This window comes from Physeter macrocephalus, chromosome 18, assembly GCF_002837175.3.
Source record: "Physeter macrocephalus isolate SW-GA chromosome 18, ASM283717v5, whole genome shotgun sequence".
NCBI lineage: Eukaryota > Metazoa > Chordata > Mammalia > Artiodactyla > Physeteridae > Physeter > Physeter macrocephalus.
In genome coordinates this window covers 5780267-5800410 of record NC_041231.1, presented here as the reverse complement: position 1 = coordinate 5800410, position 20144 = coordinate 5780267, and the positions used below count along the sequence as shown (strand labels likewise).

Here is a 20144-nt window from a genome sequence, read left to right as displayed (position 1 = left end):
GGGGAGCTAAGGGAGCAGGCTCGGTGATGTGCGACTCTGGGCCCACACAACCAGCAGTCGGATCGGCGTCCCCCTCGGCGCCGTGTCTGCTCAGCCCAGTGACTGTTTGTGTCCCAAGACGATCAGCAGGTGCCTCCCGATCAGAGCGTGTCCTACCTCATCTCGGGTGACCGGGTGCTTCGGCTCCTGCTGTGTTTTTTTAAGGTCCTCTGAGAGGTGCTTGTGCACAAGCGCTCAGCTAGGAGCTCCTGCACATCATTCAAAGTCAGGACCCATGAGGGATCTAGGGAGGGTAACCACACAGAACCGGGAGCAGCAAAAAACAGATGTGGTGTCCCGCTGCCCCCACACGGCCTCCCCTCGCCCGGCTCACCCACAGTGGCCCAGAGCCAGACCAGTGAGGCCGTCCGGTCGGAGAGAGGAGGGTCCTTGGGTGCCCAGCCCGGGATCAGGCCTGGCGGGTGTCCAGTCTGGGTGTCCCTCTCCTTAGCTGGCCCGGTGGGCAGCTGGGCGGGCGTCCCACTGCACTCACCCTGACTTCCCTCCCACCTAGGTCCTTGCTGCGAAAGTTCTCAACCTTGTCCTGCCGAACGTGTCCCTGGGCCGGATCGACAGCAGCACGCTCTCCCGGAATAAGACAGAGGTGAGTCTTCCTGAAGACCTGGCGCAGCTGGGGCTGGTGGCGTGGGAAGGCACCAGCCCCGGGGGGGACATCCAGGTTTCAGCTCTGCCTCGGCCGTTTACCACTGTTCAACTGAGGCTCTGTGCGAGGTGACGGGGACTTGAAGACGGCTGAGGTGCTGTCTGGCTTCAGGATCGGGTGGGAAGGAGTGGGTGGCAGTGCTGCCTGAGCTGTACCCATGCGTGCAGAGGGGCTGACCAGGTGAAACTCTGGGTGTATCAGCCAGGTCTCTCTTGGTTGTAAGTGACAGAAACCCAACTCAAAGTGATTGGAGCAAAAAGAGGGATTTATTGGTGAGTGTAACTAAAGGCTTCAGGCCTGGCTGGATCCAGGGGCTCAGAGTCTCGTTCACCGTCTCTCTCCCCACCTCTCATATCCCCTGGTTTGGCCTCATTCCCAACCAAACTTTTCCCAAGTGGAGGCAAGGCGGGCCACCAGCAGCTTTACATGAGCAACTGCAGTGGAAAGGCAGCACCTCTTCCCGACAGAAGGGCCGGTTCTTACTGGCTGACAGTCTGGGTTATTGGTCCAGGAACGCGGGCAGCAGCAGTCCTAGCCAACCTCGTGGCCTGAGAGCAGAGAAGGGCAGTTCTGTTGGGGGGCGGGGTGGGTAGGATCGAGGATGGAAGAGTGGATTCAGGCCAGGCCACGTGTCCCCTGGCTTGGGAGCTGGAGGGGGGTCCGGAAGGGGGTTCGTGGCAGAGCGAACAGCACGGGTGAGGATCTCGGCGTGAAGAGCCTGTTTGCAGAGCAGCCGGTAGTTTGCTTCGGCCGCAGCGTAGAGGTGAGCGGCAAGGGGTAAACTGAGGGCGGGTCAGAGGCACCGCTGCGCCCGGGGTGGGCTGCCGCCCTCCGTAGAAGCAGAACCAGCGCAGGGTGCGTAGCGAGCAGGGTGAGGCGGCCTCGGGGGAGATGTGCTGGGGGTCGTGCGACGTCACCGTCACCGCCTCTGGGACCAGACGCCGGGGTTCAGCATGAGCGACGGTGCACCTGACGCCAGGTCCACGCAGGGACCGGGGCTGGTCCGTGAAGGTGCTGCTCAGTGAACCAAGCCCCCCTTCAGTGAGGGCGGGCGCCTCATCCCCCGCCTGTGACGGGACCCTTATGCTCCGTGCCGAGCCTGTGTTACGTGCTCGCCCGTGCACGGCCCCCGTATCGCAGGGGAGCAGACCGAGGCTCGCCCACGTGCAGGCGCGTGCCTGGGGTCACCCGCTGATGGGGCTAGCCTCCGAGCGGAGGTCGGCGGGTCCCCAGCCCGCTGCGTCGGGGGGGCAGCCGCGCAGTGGCCAGGCGGCACCCTGGGCGCCTGGAAGGGGTGGTCCTCGGGGTTGAGCACATCACTGTGCTGCTCTCCTGCCTCAGCCTCCCGTCTTGTGTCGGGGGTTTGAAACCAGGGCGTTGCTGGCTGCCTACGGACCCTGGAAAGTGGAGCGGGTGCCCGGCATCACGGTGGCCTCCCCCGCCTCCTGGGGCCATGGGCGGTTGGGCCCTGGCTTCTTTATAAAGTTTGCCCTCCTGGCCCTTTGAGCCACTCAGGGAGCAGGCAGCTACGTGGGAATCACCCCTAACGTGTAGGAAGGGACGTTCACAATCGGGGGTCAAAACCCAGGCCTCCGAGGGCCAGCTGTTTATGAATCTGGCTTGTGTGGGCCCTGTGCGGGGAGCCTGAGGTAGGCCGGTCCACCCAGGCGTCCACATTCCATTTCAATTTTAATTTAATCTATTTTTAAAAATATTTATTTATTTGGCTGTGCCAGGTCTTACTTGCAGCATCCAGGATCTAGTTCCCTGACCAGGGATCGAACCCGTTCCCCGCCCCCTGCATTGGGAGGGCAGAGTCTTAGCCACTGGGCCGCCGGGGAAGTCCCCAATCTAATTTTAAAAGCAGTAACTCCCAAACCTATATCCGGGGGCCAAATTTGACCCACCAGGGTCAAGAATATTTGAGTAAAGGAAGATTCTCATTCCAAAAGGCAGATCTGTGTGCTGAGAAGAGAAGGCACAGTGTTAGGACCCAGAAAGACCGAAGCCAGTCATGACACGAGCGAGATCAACATTAACCCCGTTTCGGAGGTGAGGAAACCGAGGCTCGGAGGTGAAATAATTTGTCCGAGGTTACACAGCCAGTCAGGCAGAGCTGGGGTCCGAAGCCTTTGATTCAAAGGTCTGTCTGTGCTCTGGACGCCTCCTCCCAGCTAGTATTTACAAGCGTGAAGCTCTCTCTCTCCTGATTTGTAATCACTGGCCCGCACAGCCCGCGGCTGGAGACCGTCGCTCTGTGTGCAGGATAGCTTGTGAGGGGGTCGCGTGGGCGGGGCCTCCTCCACCCGCCGCAGCCGCATAATGGCTCTGGCTCAAACGTGCGATTTCCAGAAAAACCACTGATCTGTGCGGCAGCTGTGCTAGGACAGCAGTGGGCTGGAGGGGGGACCTCCCTTTGAGAGGAAACATCGAGGCGCAAATCCGAACTGTTACCTCACCACCTGGAACTACGCGGGCAGAAAGGAAGGAAAGAAAGATAATGAAATGATTCCAAACCCTCATTGTTTGGAAGTAGCAAATTTCAGAGCTTTTATCTCCTTTTTGAAATAATGGAAAATTTCATTGAAGGCCTTATAAAAAACAGAGGAGTCTGGGTGAATATCCAGCATGCAGGCTCCCCTTGTGTGCTCATCCCCCCCCGGCCCCCATCCATGGTGGCACACCGTCCTGTATCAGCTTTCTGACGGGTCGGGTAAGCGGGGTGATTCTTTAGAAGCACTAATAAATTTCCCTGCTGGGAAGACTCGGAGGGTGGACTCCGGCTAGAATAAATAGGAAGCAGGAGCTTCCAGTCCTCCACGTGGAGAATTAGCCCCTCTCCTGCCTTCTCTCTGAGTCGCCCTTTCAACATTCTGCTGAGCTTTAAAAATAGCAATGCCGAGGGGGAAAATGTGTTCAGAAAAGGCACCTCCCAGATCCAACACCGGGTGTCTTAAGGCCCATCTTTAGCTGAGACATTTCCCCTGGAGCCCTGCAGCTATAAAAGCCTCAGGAAGAAAAGAACCATTTGCTTCACAAGCTTACAGAAGTAGGACCTGGGGGAAGGGGCTGCAGGCTGGGATGCGGGGGGCCTGGCGGGCTCCCGGGAGGATTCGGAAGCCGGCTGTGTCTCTGGGGAAGCAGGACGTTTGTTTGGGGCTTGATGTGACAGCCAGGACTGCCAGCATGACACCCTCACTTCACAGAAGCGAGCCCTCAGACGCACAGGCTCCCAGCATGTAGGAGTAAAGGCAGAAATGCCTGGCGTTGTCTCAGCACCACCCAGTGCACCGTGTCGCGCGGCTCTCCATCTCCCCGTCCACAGCTCCAGGAAGTCAGTCTTAATATCAGTATTTGCATTTGTGGAAACTTAGGCCCAGAGAGGGCAAGTCACTTATCCAGGGACACACAGCTGCTAAGTAAGGATTTGAGCCTAGGCCTCTCATGTCCGAGCCTTAGTGCTGAAGTGCTCCTGGAACTGAAACCCTGGGAACAAGCGAGTGGCCGCTCGGCCTTTGTTGTGTTGGTCTACACAGTCAGCACATTGGCGCACTCTACTGACATACTAATCATTCCACCCTCACCCACGGGTTTTTCGGAATGTGATGAATCCCTCCCGCTCCGAGAAGCCTTGAATGTTCTAAAGAGTTCTCCGGCCAAGGCCGCCGGAGGGGGAGGTGTGAGGAGGAGGTGCTGAGGAGCTCCTGACGCCGCCGGCGCACCATCGGTGACCGTCCCGCCGCTCACAAACAGGCGCCCTGCTCCTCTTCCAAGCCCCATCCTCTGGCCCCGTGTCCAGGTCTTCTGCTGGGAACGTCCACTCTTTATATGTTGAGGGAGGCAGTTTGTCTTCTAGAACCAAGTCTCTGTTCTCTGTAACTGTGCTGGGACGCCCTCCAAGCGTCTCCCGGCTGGTTTACATTCATGCCTGCCGGCCGTCTGGTGAGTTCCGGGCACCCGGGGAGCTGAGGAGGGGCCAGCTCTGCTCCCTTTCATTTCTGTGGTGGGTTCCGCTCCAGACCCCCGCCCAGTGTTTGCGGCGTGCCTGCCTCAGGGGTCAGGCCGCTGTTCCCCTGCTGCCCGCGTGTCTTCCGCCCACACGGCTGGGAGGCCACCTGCCCGTGGCCCTGGGAAGCTCTCGCCAGCTCTGGGAAGGCTCGGCCATGCCGAGGCGTTTGACTCATCGTAACCAAGGCTAAAGATAGGCTGAGCCTCCCGTGCTGCCCGCAGGACACAGCCTCCCACGAGCCCCTCTGAGAGCCGGTTATTACTTTCCAGGGTAACCTGCTTACTTAGCTGATCTTACTCTGTGACTCGCCATCATTCATAGCTCACATCTCCACAGAAGGCTTGTCTATTTCGGGCAGCTGATAATTTACCAACGCCTTAAAAAAAAAAAAAAAAAAAGCCATGGGAACATCTCTTGGCGTGGGCCTCCGTGTGGGGTGGCCGGCGGGGGAGCGTGTGAGCTGGCCTAGCTCAGGCCGGCGCCCTGCATAGGGGTCCCCTGATCCACCCCTGCTCCCAGCCCTCCTTCCACCGGGACTCTGGCAGAAACAGCTCTGAGCTCGAGAGAGGAGGGTCCCTGAGGTCAGCGGCTGTAATGGCAGCAGAAAGGCCGGGGCCTCTGTGGAGAGACTGTCGGGGGCAGTTCCAGCTGCCAGCCAGGCCCCAGACGAAACGGGCACCCCCTGCCCTGCAGGCCCAGCTCTGCCTCTCTCCCAAGAACCTTCACGGGTCCAGCAAGAAAGCAGCTGCAGGCCGGGCAGGGCTCACCCGCCACAGCCTCAGAGATACCACCGGTGACCTCGCAGCAGGCCGGGAGATGAGGGTTGGAGGCCCATTTACGTGCGGATAGGATGCAACTGACTTGCCAACGCTTGGGATACTGGCCAAGGCCGATACGAGCCCCAGACAGTGCAGTCTGACCACGGGGCTCTCCTGCCCCAAACCTGCCCAGGGCATGCGTGGCTGCTCCTGCCAAGGGGATAAAAATGACATGAAAGCCAGGACTGCGGGGAGGGGAGAGGTTAATTTCCATAGTTCATGTTGGAGCTTTCCCTCCAATTTCAACTGTGGAAAATTTCAAATCTACAGGAAAGTCGACAGAGTAGTATAGCGTACACCCGTATACTCCTCCCCATAATTCACCAAGTGGAAGTACTCTGCCATACTTTCTTTATCTGTGCTTAAATGTGAAATATCAATAAGGACATGTATTTTAAATATGTTAAGATTTACTGTGGTAAAATATACAGAATATAAAAGTTGCCATCTTAACCGGTTTTAAGTGTGCAGTTCAGTGGGATTAAATACATTCACGTGGTTCATCCGTCGCCACCGTCATCTTCAGAACCTGCTCATCTTCCCAAGCTGAAGCTCTTCCCCGCTGAGCACCGGCTCCCCGGCTCCCGGCCCCCGCCCCGCCCCCGCCGTGGCTCTGACTCCTCGAGGGACCTCATGGTGTTGTCCTTCCATGACCAGTGTATGTCACCGGGCACAGCGTCCTCAGGGCTCAGCCGCGTGGCAGCAGGTGTCAGAACTGCCTTCCTTTTTAAGGCTGAACAGTATTCCATGGTCTGTGTAGACCACGTTTTGTGAATTCATTCATCCTCACCGGACACTGGGTTGCTTCCGCTTCTTGGCTCTTGTGAATAACACTGCCGTGAACGTGGGTGTGCAAGTATCTTTTCAAAACCCTGCTTTCAATTCTTTTGGGTTTATACTTAGAAGAGGGGTCGCCAGATCGTCTTGATGTGCATTTCCCTAACGATTGGTGCTACTGAGCATCTTTTCACATGCTTTATTGGCCATTTGTGTTGATATATCTTCTTTGGAGAAATGTCTATTCAAGTACTTTGTCCATTTTTTAAACAGGTTTGCTGTTGTTGAGCTGTAGGAGTTCTTTATATAGTCTGGATAATAACCCCTTCTCCAGGTATATTGTTGGTAAACGTTTTCTCCCATTCTGTGATAGTGTTCTTTGATGAACAAAAGGTTTTCATTTTAAGGTAGTCCAGTTTATCTATTTTTTTCTTTTGTTGCCTGTGCTTTTGGCGTCATATTCAAGAAATTATTGCCAAATCCAGTGGCATAAAGAAGATGCATTGTTTTGGCTGAAACTTTTTTTTAATGTTTGTTTGTTTGTTTATCAATTTTGGCTTCGCCGGGTCTTAGTTGCAGTACGAGGGATCTTCGTTGCGGCATGCAGGCTTCTTAGTCGCGGCATGCGGGCTTCTTAGTTGTGGCATGTGAACTCTTGGTTGCGGCCTGCGCGCGGGATCCAGTTCCCCGAGCAGGGATCGAACCCAGGCCCCCTGCATCGGGAGCGCGGAGTCGTACCCACTGGACCGCCAGGGACGTCCCCTGAAACTTTTGAAGGTAAGTAAGTTGCAGACCCTGTGGTTGTACTTCAGCATGTGCTGCCCAAGAGGAAGGACCCAGAATAAGGACATTCAGGCACAACCCATCCTGTCATCACACTTCGGGAAAGTAACAGTAATCCCCTGTCAGCATTCCTTTCATTACCTCTCACCATCCGGTCCATGTTCTGATTTCCTCAGATGTGACCAACTTTTGATTCCAAGACATGAGACCACGCGATCTTGCTGTTTTGTGACCAGCAGTTGTGACCATGGTCCTGCGAGACCCCAGTGATTCTTTCTTGTTTCTCTTATTATTTATTCAGTCCGTGGGCCTGTGAAAAGGTGGCCGTGGCCCGTGTGATTGGGTGCAGAACGTGGGTCTGCTTTTTCCCTGCCCTGGGTAACCACTCAGGCCCTGTGTCTGGTTCCCGGGTCACAGCGCAGGGACCTCCACTCCCAAGGCACAGGCAAGGTGACCCTCTGCATCATTTCTGGTTCCAGGGCCCTGTGGTGGGTTTGTGAAAGCCGCCTGCACCCACCTGCCCAGGGCCTGACCTGCCGGCCCACCTCAGGGCTCAAAAAGCAGATACAAGGGTGAGCAGGAGTTCAAGCTTTAGTAGCAAAAAGTACTTCTCGGGAAAAGATGTTCGGTAATTCACATGCCCTTGATCAGTGGCAGTTTATACGTGGAGGCTAATCCCGATTAGTCCTCTTTCTATCCCAAGTGGAATTGCAGGTCCTTATTTCCGGTGGCTCTCCTCTGGTCTGGCTCAGGAATTTCAGTCCCCCAGGGCGGGGCACCTGCTCCGGGCTTGGGGTCATAGCGGGAACTCGGGCCTCAGGAAACGGGGCTTGCTTCAGTCGGCTGTGCTGGGGAGACTCTGTGGAATCGGGCAGGACCCTTACGTCCCCTCCCCACCCTGCAGGCGGCACGTCAGGGCAACAGACACTGTGTCACTCGCGCTTCGGACCAGGCCCTCTCTTCAGGGTCACATCGTGGGTCTGTTAACAGCGGACAGAGAGGCGGGGGTGGGGGGGGGGAAGCATGAGCTTTCCAACAAAAAGTCCGGAGGCGAGGCCTAGGGGAGGTTTTCTCTTGTCCCGCTCCCTCTGCAGCAGTCCTGCTGTTCAGGACAAAGGCGGGGTGAAGGCACGGTCTCTGCAAAGACCTGCCGGTTCATCTTCGGGTTCCCACAGGTTTCTGGCTCCAGAGAATACTTGGGTAGAGTTGTCCTCCTCTCTCCAGTATGCCGGGGAAGGCTATCTGATTTCCCTGGGGTGAAAATGGATGGATTAAGAGAGGTTGAAACAGTGGAGGAAGGGAGATGGGAATCCCAGGTGGCCCTGAAGCAGGTGGAAGGTGAGGTTTCCGTCGGCAGAGGTAGGGGATGGCCTGGAAGGAGGGTCCGGGAGACCAGCTGCAGACGTGTCTGTGGGTGCCCGGGAGGGAGCGCAGGAGGTTAGGCCTGCTGGGCTGGGCCTCTCTGGGAAGCGTGAAGTCGCGCGGGCAGGACACTCGCCTGTGCTCAGAGGCCCCCCGCCCCGGGGCAGGCCGTGAGGGGCGGCAGCACACTGCGGTCCTCACCAGGGACGCAGCCGTTGCTCTTCGGAGGCGCGCTGGTTCCCTGCAACTCCACGCCGCCTGGCCGCCGGAGCCCACAGCATTCACCGTGGCTTCCCTGTGTCTAACTAAACATGTAGCACAGCGTGGTGAGAGGTTGGGAATGCTGATGGTGGGACCCGACTGCCTCGTTCTTATCCTGGCTCCGTCCCTCACTTGCTCTGTGATGCTGGGTGAGTCACCCAGCCTCTCTGAGCCTCTGTCTCCTCATGTGTAAAATGGGTAATGATGACAGTCCCTGCGTAGGGGTCCTGCGGAGATTCAAGGAGCAAGCACGTGTAAAGCGCTCAGCACGGCACCTGGCACGGAGGTGAGGGCTCAGGGCTAGTTATTTCTAATAGTGTTCTAATTAAAAATCTAATTTTGAGTCCATCCCAGAACAGCTCTTCAAAAAAGAGGTCAGGAGATCTCACTGGGGGGCGGGGGGATTCCTGGATTTTGCTCAACCAGCAGTGTAAGAATGCTCCCAACTGTGGGTTGCTTCCCGTGCTTCAGGGCAAAGCTTTTTCAAAAGGCAGCCGCCCCAGTTGGCTGGTTCCCGGCTGTCAAGTCAACCTTGCCAAGAGCCCTCAGACCCCCCGACAGGGGAGGTGCCAGAAGAGGCTGGGGCTCGGAAGAGGAGCCTTCCTTGATGGGAAACCCAGGCGGAGGAGCCTGACGCCCCGCCTCGCTGCCCCGCGCTGGGGTCAGGCAGCCGCACGGCGTTAGCCTCGCTGTGGGGCAGACCCGGCCTGGGCCCCAGGGTGCACGTCCCACCCAGACGCCCGGCGTCCTCTGGGGCATGACCACCGTCACCCCCATTTCACAGGTCAGCAAACTGCATCCCGGAGAGAAGAGCCTTGCCCACATCACACAGCTGGGAAACGTCAGGGCCGGGTGGTCTTCCTCACAGGGTTTCCCCGCAAGAGAAAAGACTTCACGTCTCAGCCGGTGGACACACCCCCAGAGGTTGGTCACCTGGAGCAAAGATGCCCTGGCTTGCACCCGGGTCCACAGCCTCCAGCTGATGTGTTTGCGGCTGTGCTCCAGAAATGGGGGGACGGGGGAGGGGGCAAGAGAGATCGCCAGAGACCGAGTCCTTGTTGTGCTTTTAACTAAACCTGTGCTTTGAGGCCTCTGATTCACGTGCAGTTGTGAGAAATAACTCAGAGGGGCTGTGTGCCTTGCCCGTTTTCCCCCAGAGCTGACATCTTGCAAAACCACAGGGTTATGGCGACCAGGATACCCTCGGGGTGAGTCAGGCCGTCCCCACAAAGACCCCGCCGTGTTGCCATCTTGTAGCCCCGCGCCCTCAAGCCTGACCACCACTAGTCTGGTCTACATTTCTCTGATTTGTCCTTTTTTTAAATGTAAATTTATTTATTGTATTTATTTTTGGCTGTGTTGGGCCTTTGTTTTTGCCCGCGGGCTTTCTCTAGTTGCCGCGCGAGCGGGGGGGGGGGCTACTCTTCGACGGGCTTTCTCTAGTTGCGGCGAGCAGGGGCTACTCTTCGTTGCGGTGCGCGGGCTTCTCATTGCGGTGGCTTCTCTTGTTGTGGAGCACGGGCTCTAGGCTCGCGGGCTTCAGTAGTTGTGGCGCACAGGCTCAGTAGTTGTGGCTCGAGGGCTCTAGAGCGCTGGCTCAGTGGTTGTGGCGCACGGGCTCGGTTGCTCCGCGGCATGTGGGGTCTTCCCGGACCAGGGCTCGAACCCGTGTCCCCTGCACTGGCAGGCGGGTTCTTAACCACCGCGCCGCCAGGGAAGCCCCCGATTTGTCCTTTTAAGAATGTCGTGGAGATGGAGTCCCACAGTAAGTGACCTTGGGGCAACGACTGTTTGGTCTTTGGTTTTGAATGGGCTCAGGCTGCTGACCGGTGCTCTGGGCCTGGCCTGGCCTGGGAGGGAGAACGCTGTCCGTCTCCTGCCTGGGGGACAGGACGCGACCCTCCCCCACTAGGAGAACTTTTGGTGGATTTAGGTCTTAAGCCCTCAGAAAGCAAAGGCCCTGGGGTCGGGCCGGGCTGGTTACCTTAGGGGGGGGTTTGGGCTTCTGAGCCTGTTTCCCTGAGAGGACGCGGTCCCTGCCCTGCCTTCCCGGCAGCCCCTCTGCCCCCGTGTGGTGGTGGCTGGCACGGGGGCCTGCCCTTTCCCCGACACAGCTGGCGGCTCCTCCCAGGCCTAGAATGGGCCGCTGTGTACACAGCGCCTGCGTGCTCCAGACACGGAAAAAGAGCCAAGAGTGGGAAGCCACCTGGGCCGTCAGAGCAGTTAACCCGGAGCCGGCTCCCTGAGGGGCCTTGCAGCCGGCCAGCAGGGCAGGCGCCAAGCCGCTCAGGAAGGAGGTGGCCTCGTGGGCCCTGGCCCTGGGCGTTGGTTCACGGGGGCACCCGGCAGCCAGGGCTCTCTGGCTCCGCCGCCTCTTCCCGAGCAGCCCTCCTCGCAGGCCCTGAAGGAGCCCCTGCCGCTCCCGTGTTCGTGGCCCCCAGACGGGTGGCCCGGCCCCGCAGGAGGCCCGCCGTCTTGGCTGCAGGAAGGGGCTCATTCGTCTCGTGTGGCTTTGCCCAAGTGGTCTGGCTCGCCTGCTCCGGAAGAATCGGGGTGGGGGGGGGCCTGGGACAGCCTCTCCCTCTCCAAGTGGATCCGGGACCCCGGATGAGGCCCTGTGGCGGGTCGTCACAGGGGAGACACGGCCCCTGCCCGAGAGTCAGACGGAGACACGGTGGACGCTCAGGCCTCCTCGCGGGCCGCTGACCCTCTGTTCCCTCACCCCTCCTGACGCCACGCAGCTCTTGAAAAGAGAGGCGAGGGAAGAGGTGTCGTGGTGCCGACGTGGCCCAGGGAGTTCTGTGGGCACGTGTCTCGTCACAGCTCCCAGCAAGCAGGCCACCCACTGTCCCCTTGGGGCAGGAGGAGTGAAGCCAGAAGGCCAAGGACGGGGCCCGGGCAGCCCCACAAAGGGCATGGTCGGTTCTCAGCCGCAGCTGGGCCGGTGTCAGAGCGGGTCCCGGCAGGCTGGTGGCTGAGGAGGGCGGGCCCGGCCGCCGTGCACGTCCGGCAGAGGGGCAGCCATGCCCACAGGCGCAGGGGGACAGCAGGCAGCCTGCCGGAGCCACGTCCCGAAGCCCGCAGGGGTGTGGTGTCCTGCCCAAGCCCTTCCCTGGCCTCATTCCTGCACAGACAGCCCCGCGACCCGGCAGTCGTGGGTGCCCCTCGGCCTCTTCAACCAGGGGACGCTGTCAGGACAGACAGACTTAGAGGAAACGGAATCCACTCAGACTGACGCCACGACACCTCCCGGGCTCTTTCTGTGTGAAATCATCAAAGCGAGCGTACGATGCTGCTCACGCGGAAAAAACCCACAGGTTGATACTGAAACCGTCGCGGGGCACAGGCCCGGATGGGGGGTCACAGAGCAGGCTGGAAGCAGGGGCAGCGCGGCCGGGCCGACCCCGGGGGTCCCCACCCCAGGCCCGCTGACGGGGCCGGCCCTTCAGAGCCCGAGCAGGAGGGACCGCGAGGGGCTGACGGAGCCCCGTCCCCGCTCTCCCGCAGGTGGACGTCTACAACGCGGACCCCCTCATCTGCCGGGCGGGCCTGAAGGTGTGCTTCGGTATCCAGCTGCTGAACGCCGTCTCGAGGGTGGAGCGGGCGCTGCCCAAGCTGACCTTGCCCTTCCTGCTGCTGCAGGGCTCTGCCGACCGCCTGTGTGACAGCAGGGGCGCCTACCTGCTCATGGAGTCCGCCAAGAGCCAGGACAAGACGCTCAAGGTGAGCAGCTGCCCCACGTCCCTGGGCCGGGGAGAGGGACGTCCCTCTGGGGCGCCCGCCCAGACCCTTGGTGTAGGGCTGGCCTGGACCCCGGGGAGGCACGTCCCGGGAGCACGAGGTGTCTGTTGATTCCGTGGGAGCGCGAGACTCATCAGCTGATGGTTCATCCGGTCAAGGAAAGAACCGCAGCGGGCCTCCGGGCAGGAAAGGTCTTCTTCCTCAGAGAGCGTCGGGCGTGTCCGGCACAACAGGAGGATAAACGCCGTTTCAGGTGGAGCGCTTCCCGAGTGTCTGGCTGAGCCGGGAAGACCCCTGGCTGGAGGATGGGGAGGGAGCAGGGGCACCGGCTGCGTCCCTGCCAAGTGGCAGCGGAGCCTGAAGGTGGCTCCGCATGGTCGGTCTGCCGCCCCAGGGCAGACGCGCGAGCAGACGTGCCCCCGGACGGTGCCGCCCCAGCTTTGGGCACGGCCGAGTGGACGCCCCGGTCGAGGGCCGCCTCCCGCTAGGTTATGGGGAACGCGGGCAGCTCCCCGCCGGTGCCACACCTGCTGCGAGGGTGCCGGGCCTGGCGCTCAGCTCTCTGCCCCGAGCCCGCTGCACCGCTTGCCCCAGCGCGCTGTGCTACAAAGGCTCCCACGTGTCCGCACTGTGCAGCGCCCCCTGTCGCGGCTAAGAGGGGCAGCCCCTGGCCCAACAGCCCTGCCAGAGGGAGGCCCGAGCGAACAGCAGCAGGAAGGAGGGGAAGGAAAGACGCTCCCATCACGGCGGGAGACGGTCCCAGCCGCAAGCCCCACATTGGCACACCTGAGAGAGAGTTGAAATTCAGAAAAAGAATTGAAATCAGGGTCTCGAAGAGGTATTTCCACCCCGTGTTCACGGCGCCCAAGAGGTGGACGCAGCCCGTGCCCACCGAGGGGAGGTGGTCCGTCCAGGCAAGGGGGTGTTTTCCAACCTCGAAAAGGGGGAAGCTCTGACACCTGCTGCCACACGGATGAGCCTGGAGAAGGCTGTGCTCAGCGAAATGAGCCGGTCACAGAAGGCCAAATAGTGAGTGATTCCACGCACATGACATATGCAAAGCAGTCAAAGCTCATAGAAATAGAAGGTAGAGGGACTTCCCTGGCGGTCCAGTGGTTAGGACTCCGCACTTTCACTGCTGGGGCCCTGGTCAGGGAACTAAGATCTCGCAAGCCGAGTGGCGCAGCCGAGAAAAGAGAAAGAAAAGAAAGTAGGGTGGTGTTTCCAAGGGCTGGGAGGAGGGCGAGGAGGAGGGCGTTGTAACGGAGACAGGGTTCGGCTGTGGATGAGACTGTTGCACCGCGTGCAGAGATACTTAACGCCACTGAGCCGTACGCTCAAAAGTGGTTAAGATGGTAAATTTCACGTTACGTGATTTGTACTACAGCTTAAAAAAAAACCACAACGACTTGGAGATAGCTGTTAGAAATCGCTGAAATGGCAGGTAGGCAGGTGGGTATACACATGGAGCGTTCAGGGGAGGTCTGGCTGGAGATAGAGATTCCGAGTCATCAGCACACGGGTGGTTTTTACAGCCAGGGGCCTGGACACCGGGCTCCTGGGGAGAGGGGGCAAGAGGCCCGACCCCGCCTCGGCCGCGCCAGCCTGCAGCTCAGGAGGGCGGCCTGCTGCAGCCTTGACCGAGAGGCGGGAAGAAGACCAGGAGGGTCGAGAGCAGTGGGAACCGCGGAGGAAGGTGTTTCTAGGTTACGCTGGTCAGCTTTTGAGTGATGCTGAGAAGCCCAGTCGTACGAGAGTGAAAGTGATCCCCGGCCACGGCGACGCGAGGGCCGTGGGGCTGGGGCCGGGACCACGGCCGTGGGCGGGTGGGAGTGAGCGTCAGCGGGGCGGGCTGGGGTCCCGCAGGGTGGAGAGGAGGCGCAGGCGGGGCAAGGCTGGAGGGGGAGTGGTGTGGGGGGGGCGGTGGTTTAAGAAGGGATCTGACGAACATGTTGGGGCCTTTCCAGCGGTTTGCCGCACCACCTGCCGACCAGGCGTGGGTGCGTGGAGAGGGTGTGCTCGCCATCCGCCGCCCGGCCGCCCTGCCCGCACGTGTCACTTGCGGTGGCCGTGACTTCCTGTCTTTCCTAATTGCAGATTTACGAAGGTGCCTACCACATCCTCCACAAAGAGCTTCCTGAAGTGACCAGCTCCGTCTTCCGTGAGATAAACACGTGGGTCTCTCAAAGGACGGCGGCGGCAGGGACGGGGTCCCCGCCCTGAGTGCACTGGCCAGCCGTCGGGCCGCGGTCGGGGAAGCAGGCAGGGGAAGGGCAGGAGCTGGCTTCTTAGACGTGGCTTTTGCCACCAAACAAAAATCACAAATTGGAGGGACCCTAGCACAATTCCCTGAAAAAAGAAAAAAGACAGTCTTGTCCCACGTCAGGCCGTCCGCCACTGGGTCTGCCTTAAGTGGTGGGCACTTTACGCAAAAAGAGGAGGTCACGACACTTCCCAGAGAACGTGCTGGAAGGCCTCAGGCCGCAGAGCCCTGCCCCACCTCTCCCGCTCCGCAGGCTCCCAGGACCCCCACTGCAATCACTGGAGGGGTCCCCTCCTGCCACCCCGCGCCCCGCCCTCATTGCCTTGGCTGGGGCCCCCCTCTGGCCGCCGGACGCGGGGCCGCATCCACTTCCCCGGCAGACTCTTGTGCCGCTGCGGCCCAGAACATGCCTGCACTTCTCAGCACGTGTCCACCCGTGACCCACGTCAGCTCCTGGTCCGCCGGGAGCCCGGGGTGGGCTGTGGGGCAGGTGGGGCTTGGCCCAGAAGGGGCACCCTTGCCCCCTTCCCTCCGCGGGGCACGGCAGGGCGGCTGTTGGTCGCTGACGAGTGTTACCTGGGGCTCAGAGGACAGTTGTGTTGGAGATGGAGTGGCTCGTGTGTACAGCGTCTGTTGTGAAGCAGAGCCGGGTGGGGGGGTGGGAACCAGGGGGCTTGAAGGCCTGGGTGCCTGACAGCCCTGTGCAGCCCCGGGGGGCGGGCCTAGGAGCCCCGTGCGGGACCGGCCTGTCCCAGTTCCCGCCTGCCGGGCCCCGGCTGCCCTGGGAGCCTTGGTGCTGGCAGCACAGCTACCTCTGGTGGCCAGAGAGGCTCCCCACGCGGTGCCCCTGCCCACGGCTGCAGGCCTGAGGCCACAGCAGCCCCGCTGCCTTTCTCGGTGCCAAACCCGCGGCCCCCCACCCCTTGGCCCTCAACTGCGCCAGAAGTAAACGGGGTCACCACCCACCCAGGGGGTACTTTGACTTTGATATGGGACTCGCTGTCAGGTCTTGAGGCCCCAGCTGCAGATGTGGCTGTGGTGGGGATGGAGCCGCCGGGGCGTGGAGCCCTGGGGGAGGTGCGGTCCCGCCACCCCGAGGCTTCCCTGCCTGACGTGGAGGCTGGGGGCTAGGGCTCCCCTCTCCTCCTCCTCCTCCTCCAGCGGTGGGACCTGATGCCCCACGTGTGCCCTGTTCTTCCAGGTCTGGTTCTGGGTCCACCTCCAAGGGCCCCCGAGCTGCTCACCCCCAGCAACGGTCAGCTGGCGGGGGCCTTGGTGCGTGTCCTGCTGCCCCTGCCCCTTGGGAGGGAGAGGCGCCCAGGCAGGCACCCATCCCCGGGGGATGGCGCCTGGGTCCCCACAGAGAGTGGCTTCATCGCCACATCTTACTGCTCTGGCTTCTCTTTGGAGGAGAAAAACACGTAGAAAATGCAAAGACAGGTCGGCCCCACCTGCCCAGCTGGGCTGCCGTGAGAAAGTTCCTGCTCTCGGGCTAAGCAACGGCAGAAACTCCACCCACAAACCCCAGCCGCCCAGCCGTCCCGCCCCGCAAGTTACAGCCCCCCCGCCCCCCCAAAGCATGCCATGGCAAGGCCATATCCCCAATTAAATACCAGGCACGTGGCTTGACCAGTAATCTTTTGATGCATGAATTTATTTATTTGAAAGCTCTTATAGAGGCGTATTCAGTCACTTTTACAGATCTGGTTAAAGAATCGCCCATATTTAAAAGAAAAAAGTTATTTGAAACCAGGACTGTTTTCCTCATCTGGGAGGGGGCACAGGGCACGCCCACCTGCTGAGTCAGGGGTGCAGGTAGCAGCGTCTGGAGGTCCCCGGGGAGCACCCTCCCGTCCTTGCTGCACCGAGCAAGTCTTGAACTGGGGTCACCCTCCATGTTGGCGGCTTCGTGCCGATAGCTGGAGCGCCGCCACCATGCCATCGCCGTGGTGCAGGGGAGCTGGGTTTGGAAAGGAAGCGAGGTCACATATGGCCTGGCCTCGAGGTGACAGGAGGACAGAGGCCACAGAGGGGCCCTGGACATGCAGCCTGTCCAAACCACGCCTGGGAGGACGGACATATTACTCGGGACACCGGGTCCAAGCACGCCTGTGAACTCGGTGCCGCCCCGTAACTCAGAGGCCGTGCTGGGCCACGCGAAGTGGTTTCACGCCTGAGAAAATCTCTAGGAAAAGATGCCGCCTGCAGCCACTGGAGGTCCCAACCCCGCCAGGGCCTGTTCCTTTGCCGGGATGGGGGGTGGGGACCCCAGCTTCCCCTTGGCTCTTGGGGGCCCTGGGGCTTGTGATGAGAGCTCTGAAAGATGCTCTGGAAACCCCCTGCAGGGCCCCACCCTCCTGCTCTTGCCTTCACCGACTGCTGACATCGACCTGTTAGGACGACAGTGATTCTTCTAAGCAATTTACTGCTTATTGTCATTGCTGCGGCTCAGCCGCCTCCCTACACGTAAGCTGTTAGTGGGGACCCGTGTATCGGTTTAGAGCTAGTAAAGCACCAACGTCTGCCACAGCTAACCCTAATAAACCACTTGTTTTCTGACGGTGTCGTCTGCCTGTCTGTGTGATCTGACTGCAACGTCCCTTGCGGAGAGACCAGCGGTCCTTTGCGAGGCTGCACCGGGGGTCTGGGCCGGTCCCCCGATACACCCCCGTGTGCGGACCTGACCGTCTCTCCCGCGGAGTGGACTGCACGCCAGCTTCCTCGTACAGACTCGGCCACCGCTGCCACCGGGGGCCGGGCCGCCCCAGTTCTGGGCCCCACGGCTGACCCTCCTCCACAGTCCCACATAACTTCTGACAATTTAGAAACAAGTCCTGATCTCCCCCCGACCCCGTGGCTGCACCTCTGCCTCGCCCACCTGAGCGCAGGAGACCCCAGCGCGGGCGGGTGCCTGCACCCCTCCCTCCGTCCGCCCCGCGCCTGACCCGGAAGCAGAGGCTGTCCAGGCAGACCATCTGCCTCTGGCCCCAGGGCCGTCACGGTCCCCTCCTGCTGGTGGCCACGGCAGCCTCCTCCGGGTGCCCCATCTCCCCGCTTGTGTCCCATTGGTCTTTGCCACATAGCCACCAGACCGGGTGCTCAGTGAGTCGGGTGGTGGCCCTTCCCACTCCAAGCCTCGTGGTCCCGTCTCATGCAGAGGCGGCCGCTGCCCTCCCAAGCCTGCAGGCCCTGGGCCCGTGGCCACGCGCCAGCCTCTCTGTGGAGCCTTCCCACCAGCCTGTGTGGAGCTACCCACTCCCTGGCCCCCACCACCCCTCCTGCAGCACAGCCACTGCCGTCTGACTCGACTGCGTTCTGTGGACCCGCGGTAGCCCTGGCCCCCCACCGGAGCTGAGCTGCGGGAGCTGGGTCCTCGCGTCAGACCTGTGTGTGGTTTCCAGGGGTCCCTGGTAAATATATGTCCAGGGAGGTAGGGGGTGGGGGACCAGTGCTCTCTCTGGGCCAGGCTAGAGCCTGGAACTGGGGTTATAGGTGCAGGGCCCACTTCTTGGTGGGCGCCCGTGCCCTCACCCAGGCCACACCTCCACGGGCCCCCTTGGGTTTAATGCTCTGCTGTTGCTGGCTTGAAATCCTCAATCTTTCCGGGCGTCGTTCTCCTCCCGAGTTCTTGGACCATCCTTACCATCACTGCTCCGGACTCCTCCTTGGGCAGGTCGCCCCTCTCCACGTCACTCAGTTCTTCTTCTGGGCTTTATCTTTTCCTTCGTCTGGAACGCGTTCCTGTGCCCCCTCGGTGTGTCTGAGTTGCTGTTTGTATTCTATGTCTGTTAGTTGGCGTTTCTCGACCTTGGGGGGGGGGCCTCTGTAGGAGACGTCCTGTGTGCCCCAGCGGTGCTCTCTCCTCTCGTCACCCAAGCTACATGCTCTAGGGGTGCCCCCAGGAGGGCTGCGTGAGCCCTTCTGTGGCAGGGGGCTGACGGCGTGGGGCGCCTGGCGGGCCTGGTCGGCCCCTGGCCTGGTGCCTCGTGTGGATGCCGCTGGCTGCTGGTTAGCGGGGTCTGGTCACGAGGCGGCGGGTTGTGGAACCCTAGGGGACCCCAGGCTAGTGCTGGCTCAGTGGTGGGCGGAGTCGGGGTCCAGGAGACCCTGGGATGTTGCCCCCCCACTGGCGGGTGAAGCCAGGTCCTGGGGTTAGCGCCGGTCTACTGGCAGGCAGAGCCGGCTCCTGGAGTCTGGCCGCAGGGCCCAGGGGTCCCAGAGCTGGTGTTGGATGGCCGGCGGGGGGGCCGGTTCCTGACACGGTTGAGTCTGGGGTCCAGGGTGTCCTGAAGCTGGCGGTGACCTGCCAGTGGGCAGGGCCGGGGCCCAGCTGGTCCCAGGGCGGATCTGGCCTGCTCTGGGCAGGCTGGGTCCACAAGCCGCAGGACTGTGGTTTCCTTTTCTTTTGTTTTTTAATTTTTATTTTATATTGGAGTACAGTTGATTTATAATGTTGTGTTAGTTTCAGGTGTACAGCTAAGTGATTCAGTTACACATATACATATATACACGGTCTCTCAGATTCTTTTCCCGCATAGGTTATTACAGAATATTGAGTTCCCTGTGCTATACAGTAGGTCCTTGTTGATTATCTGTTATATATATATAGTAGTGTGTATATGTTAATCCCAAACTCTTAATTTATCTCTCCTCTGCCCCGTTTCCCCTTTGGTAACCATAAGTTTGTTTTCTAAGTCTGTGTGTCTGTTTTGTAAATAAGTTCATTTGTATCTTTTTTTTTTTTTAGATTTCACACATAAGTGATATCATATGGTATCTGTCTTTCTCTGTCTGATTTACTTAGTATGATAATCTCTGGGTCCACCCGTGTTGCTGCAGATGGCATTATTTCATTCTTCTTTATGGCTGAGCAATATTCCATGGCATACGTGTACCACATCTTCTTTATCCATTCCTCTGTCGATGGACATTTAGGTCGTTTCCACGTCCTGGCTATTGTAAACAGTGCTGCAGTGAACATTGGGGTGCATGTATCTTTTCAAATTACGGTTTTCTCCGGGTATATGCCCAAGAGTGGGATTGCTGGGTCGTATCGTAGCTCTATGTGTAGTTTTTTAAGGAACCTCCACACTGTCCTCCGTAGCGGCCGTATCAGTTTACATTCCCACCAACAGTGCAGGAGCGTTCCCTTTTCTCCACACCCTCTCCAGCGTTTGTTGTTCCTACTTTTTGATGATGGCCATTCTGACGGGTGTGAAGTGATAGATACCTCATTGTAGTTCTGATTTGCATTTCTCTAATAATTAGCGATGTTGAGCATCTTTTCACGTGCCTGTTGGCCATCTGTATGTCTTCTTGGGAGAAATACCTATCTAGATCATTTGCCCTTTTTTTTTTTTTTTTTTTTTTTTTTTTGGTGGTATGCGGGCCTCTCACTGCCGTGGCCTCTCCCGTTGCGGAGCACAG

At 59.7% G+C, this 20144-nt stretch overlaps 1 protein-coding gene across 27 annotated transcripts in view; it reads left to right on the top strand.

The window, feature by feature from the left end:
• MGLL (monoglyceride lipase) overlaps positions 1–20059 on the top strand; it is a 211791-nt gene extending 191732 nt beyond the window's left edge. For 9 of the 27 annotated variants that reach the window (XM_028479703.2, XM_028479702.2, XM_028479704.2 and 6 more), the window contains exons 5-9: positions 554–643; positions 2656–2755; positions 12221–12436; positions 14552–14628; positions 17063–20059. In XM_028479703.2, the coding sequence (XP_028335504.1) occupies positions 554–643; positions 2656–2755; positions 12221–12436; positions 14552–14628; positions 17063–17114 (535 nt within the window). In that variant the 3' untranslated portion in view covers positions 17115–20059. Of the gene's footprint in view, positions 1–553; positions 644–2655; positions 2756–9497; positions 10090–12220; positions 12437–14551 lie in introns of those variants that run through there. The other 18 variants (XM_028479696.2, XM_028479682.2, XM_028479694.2 and 15 more) reach the window with 10 other exon arrangements.
• The last annotated feature ends 85 nt before the right edge of the window (positions 20060–20144 follow it).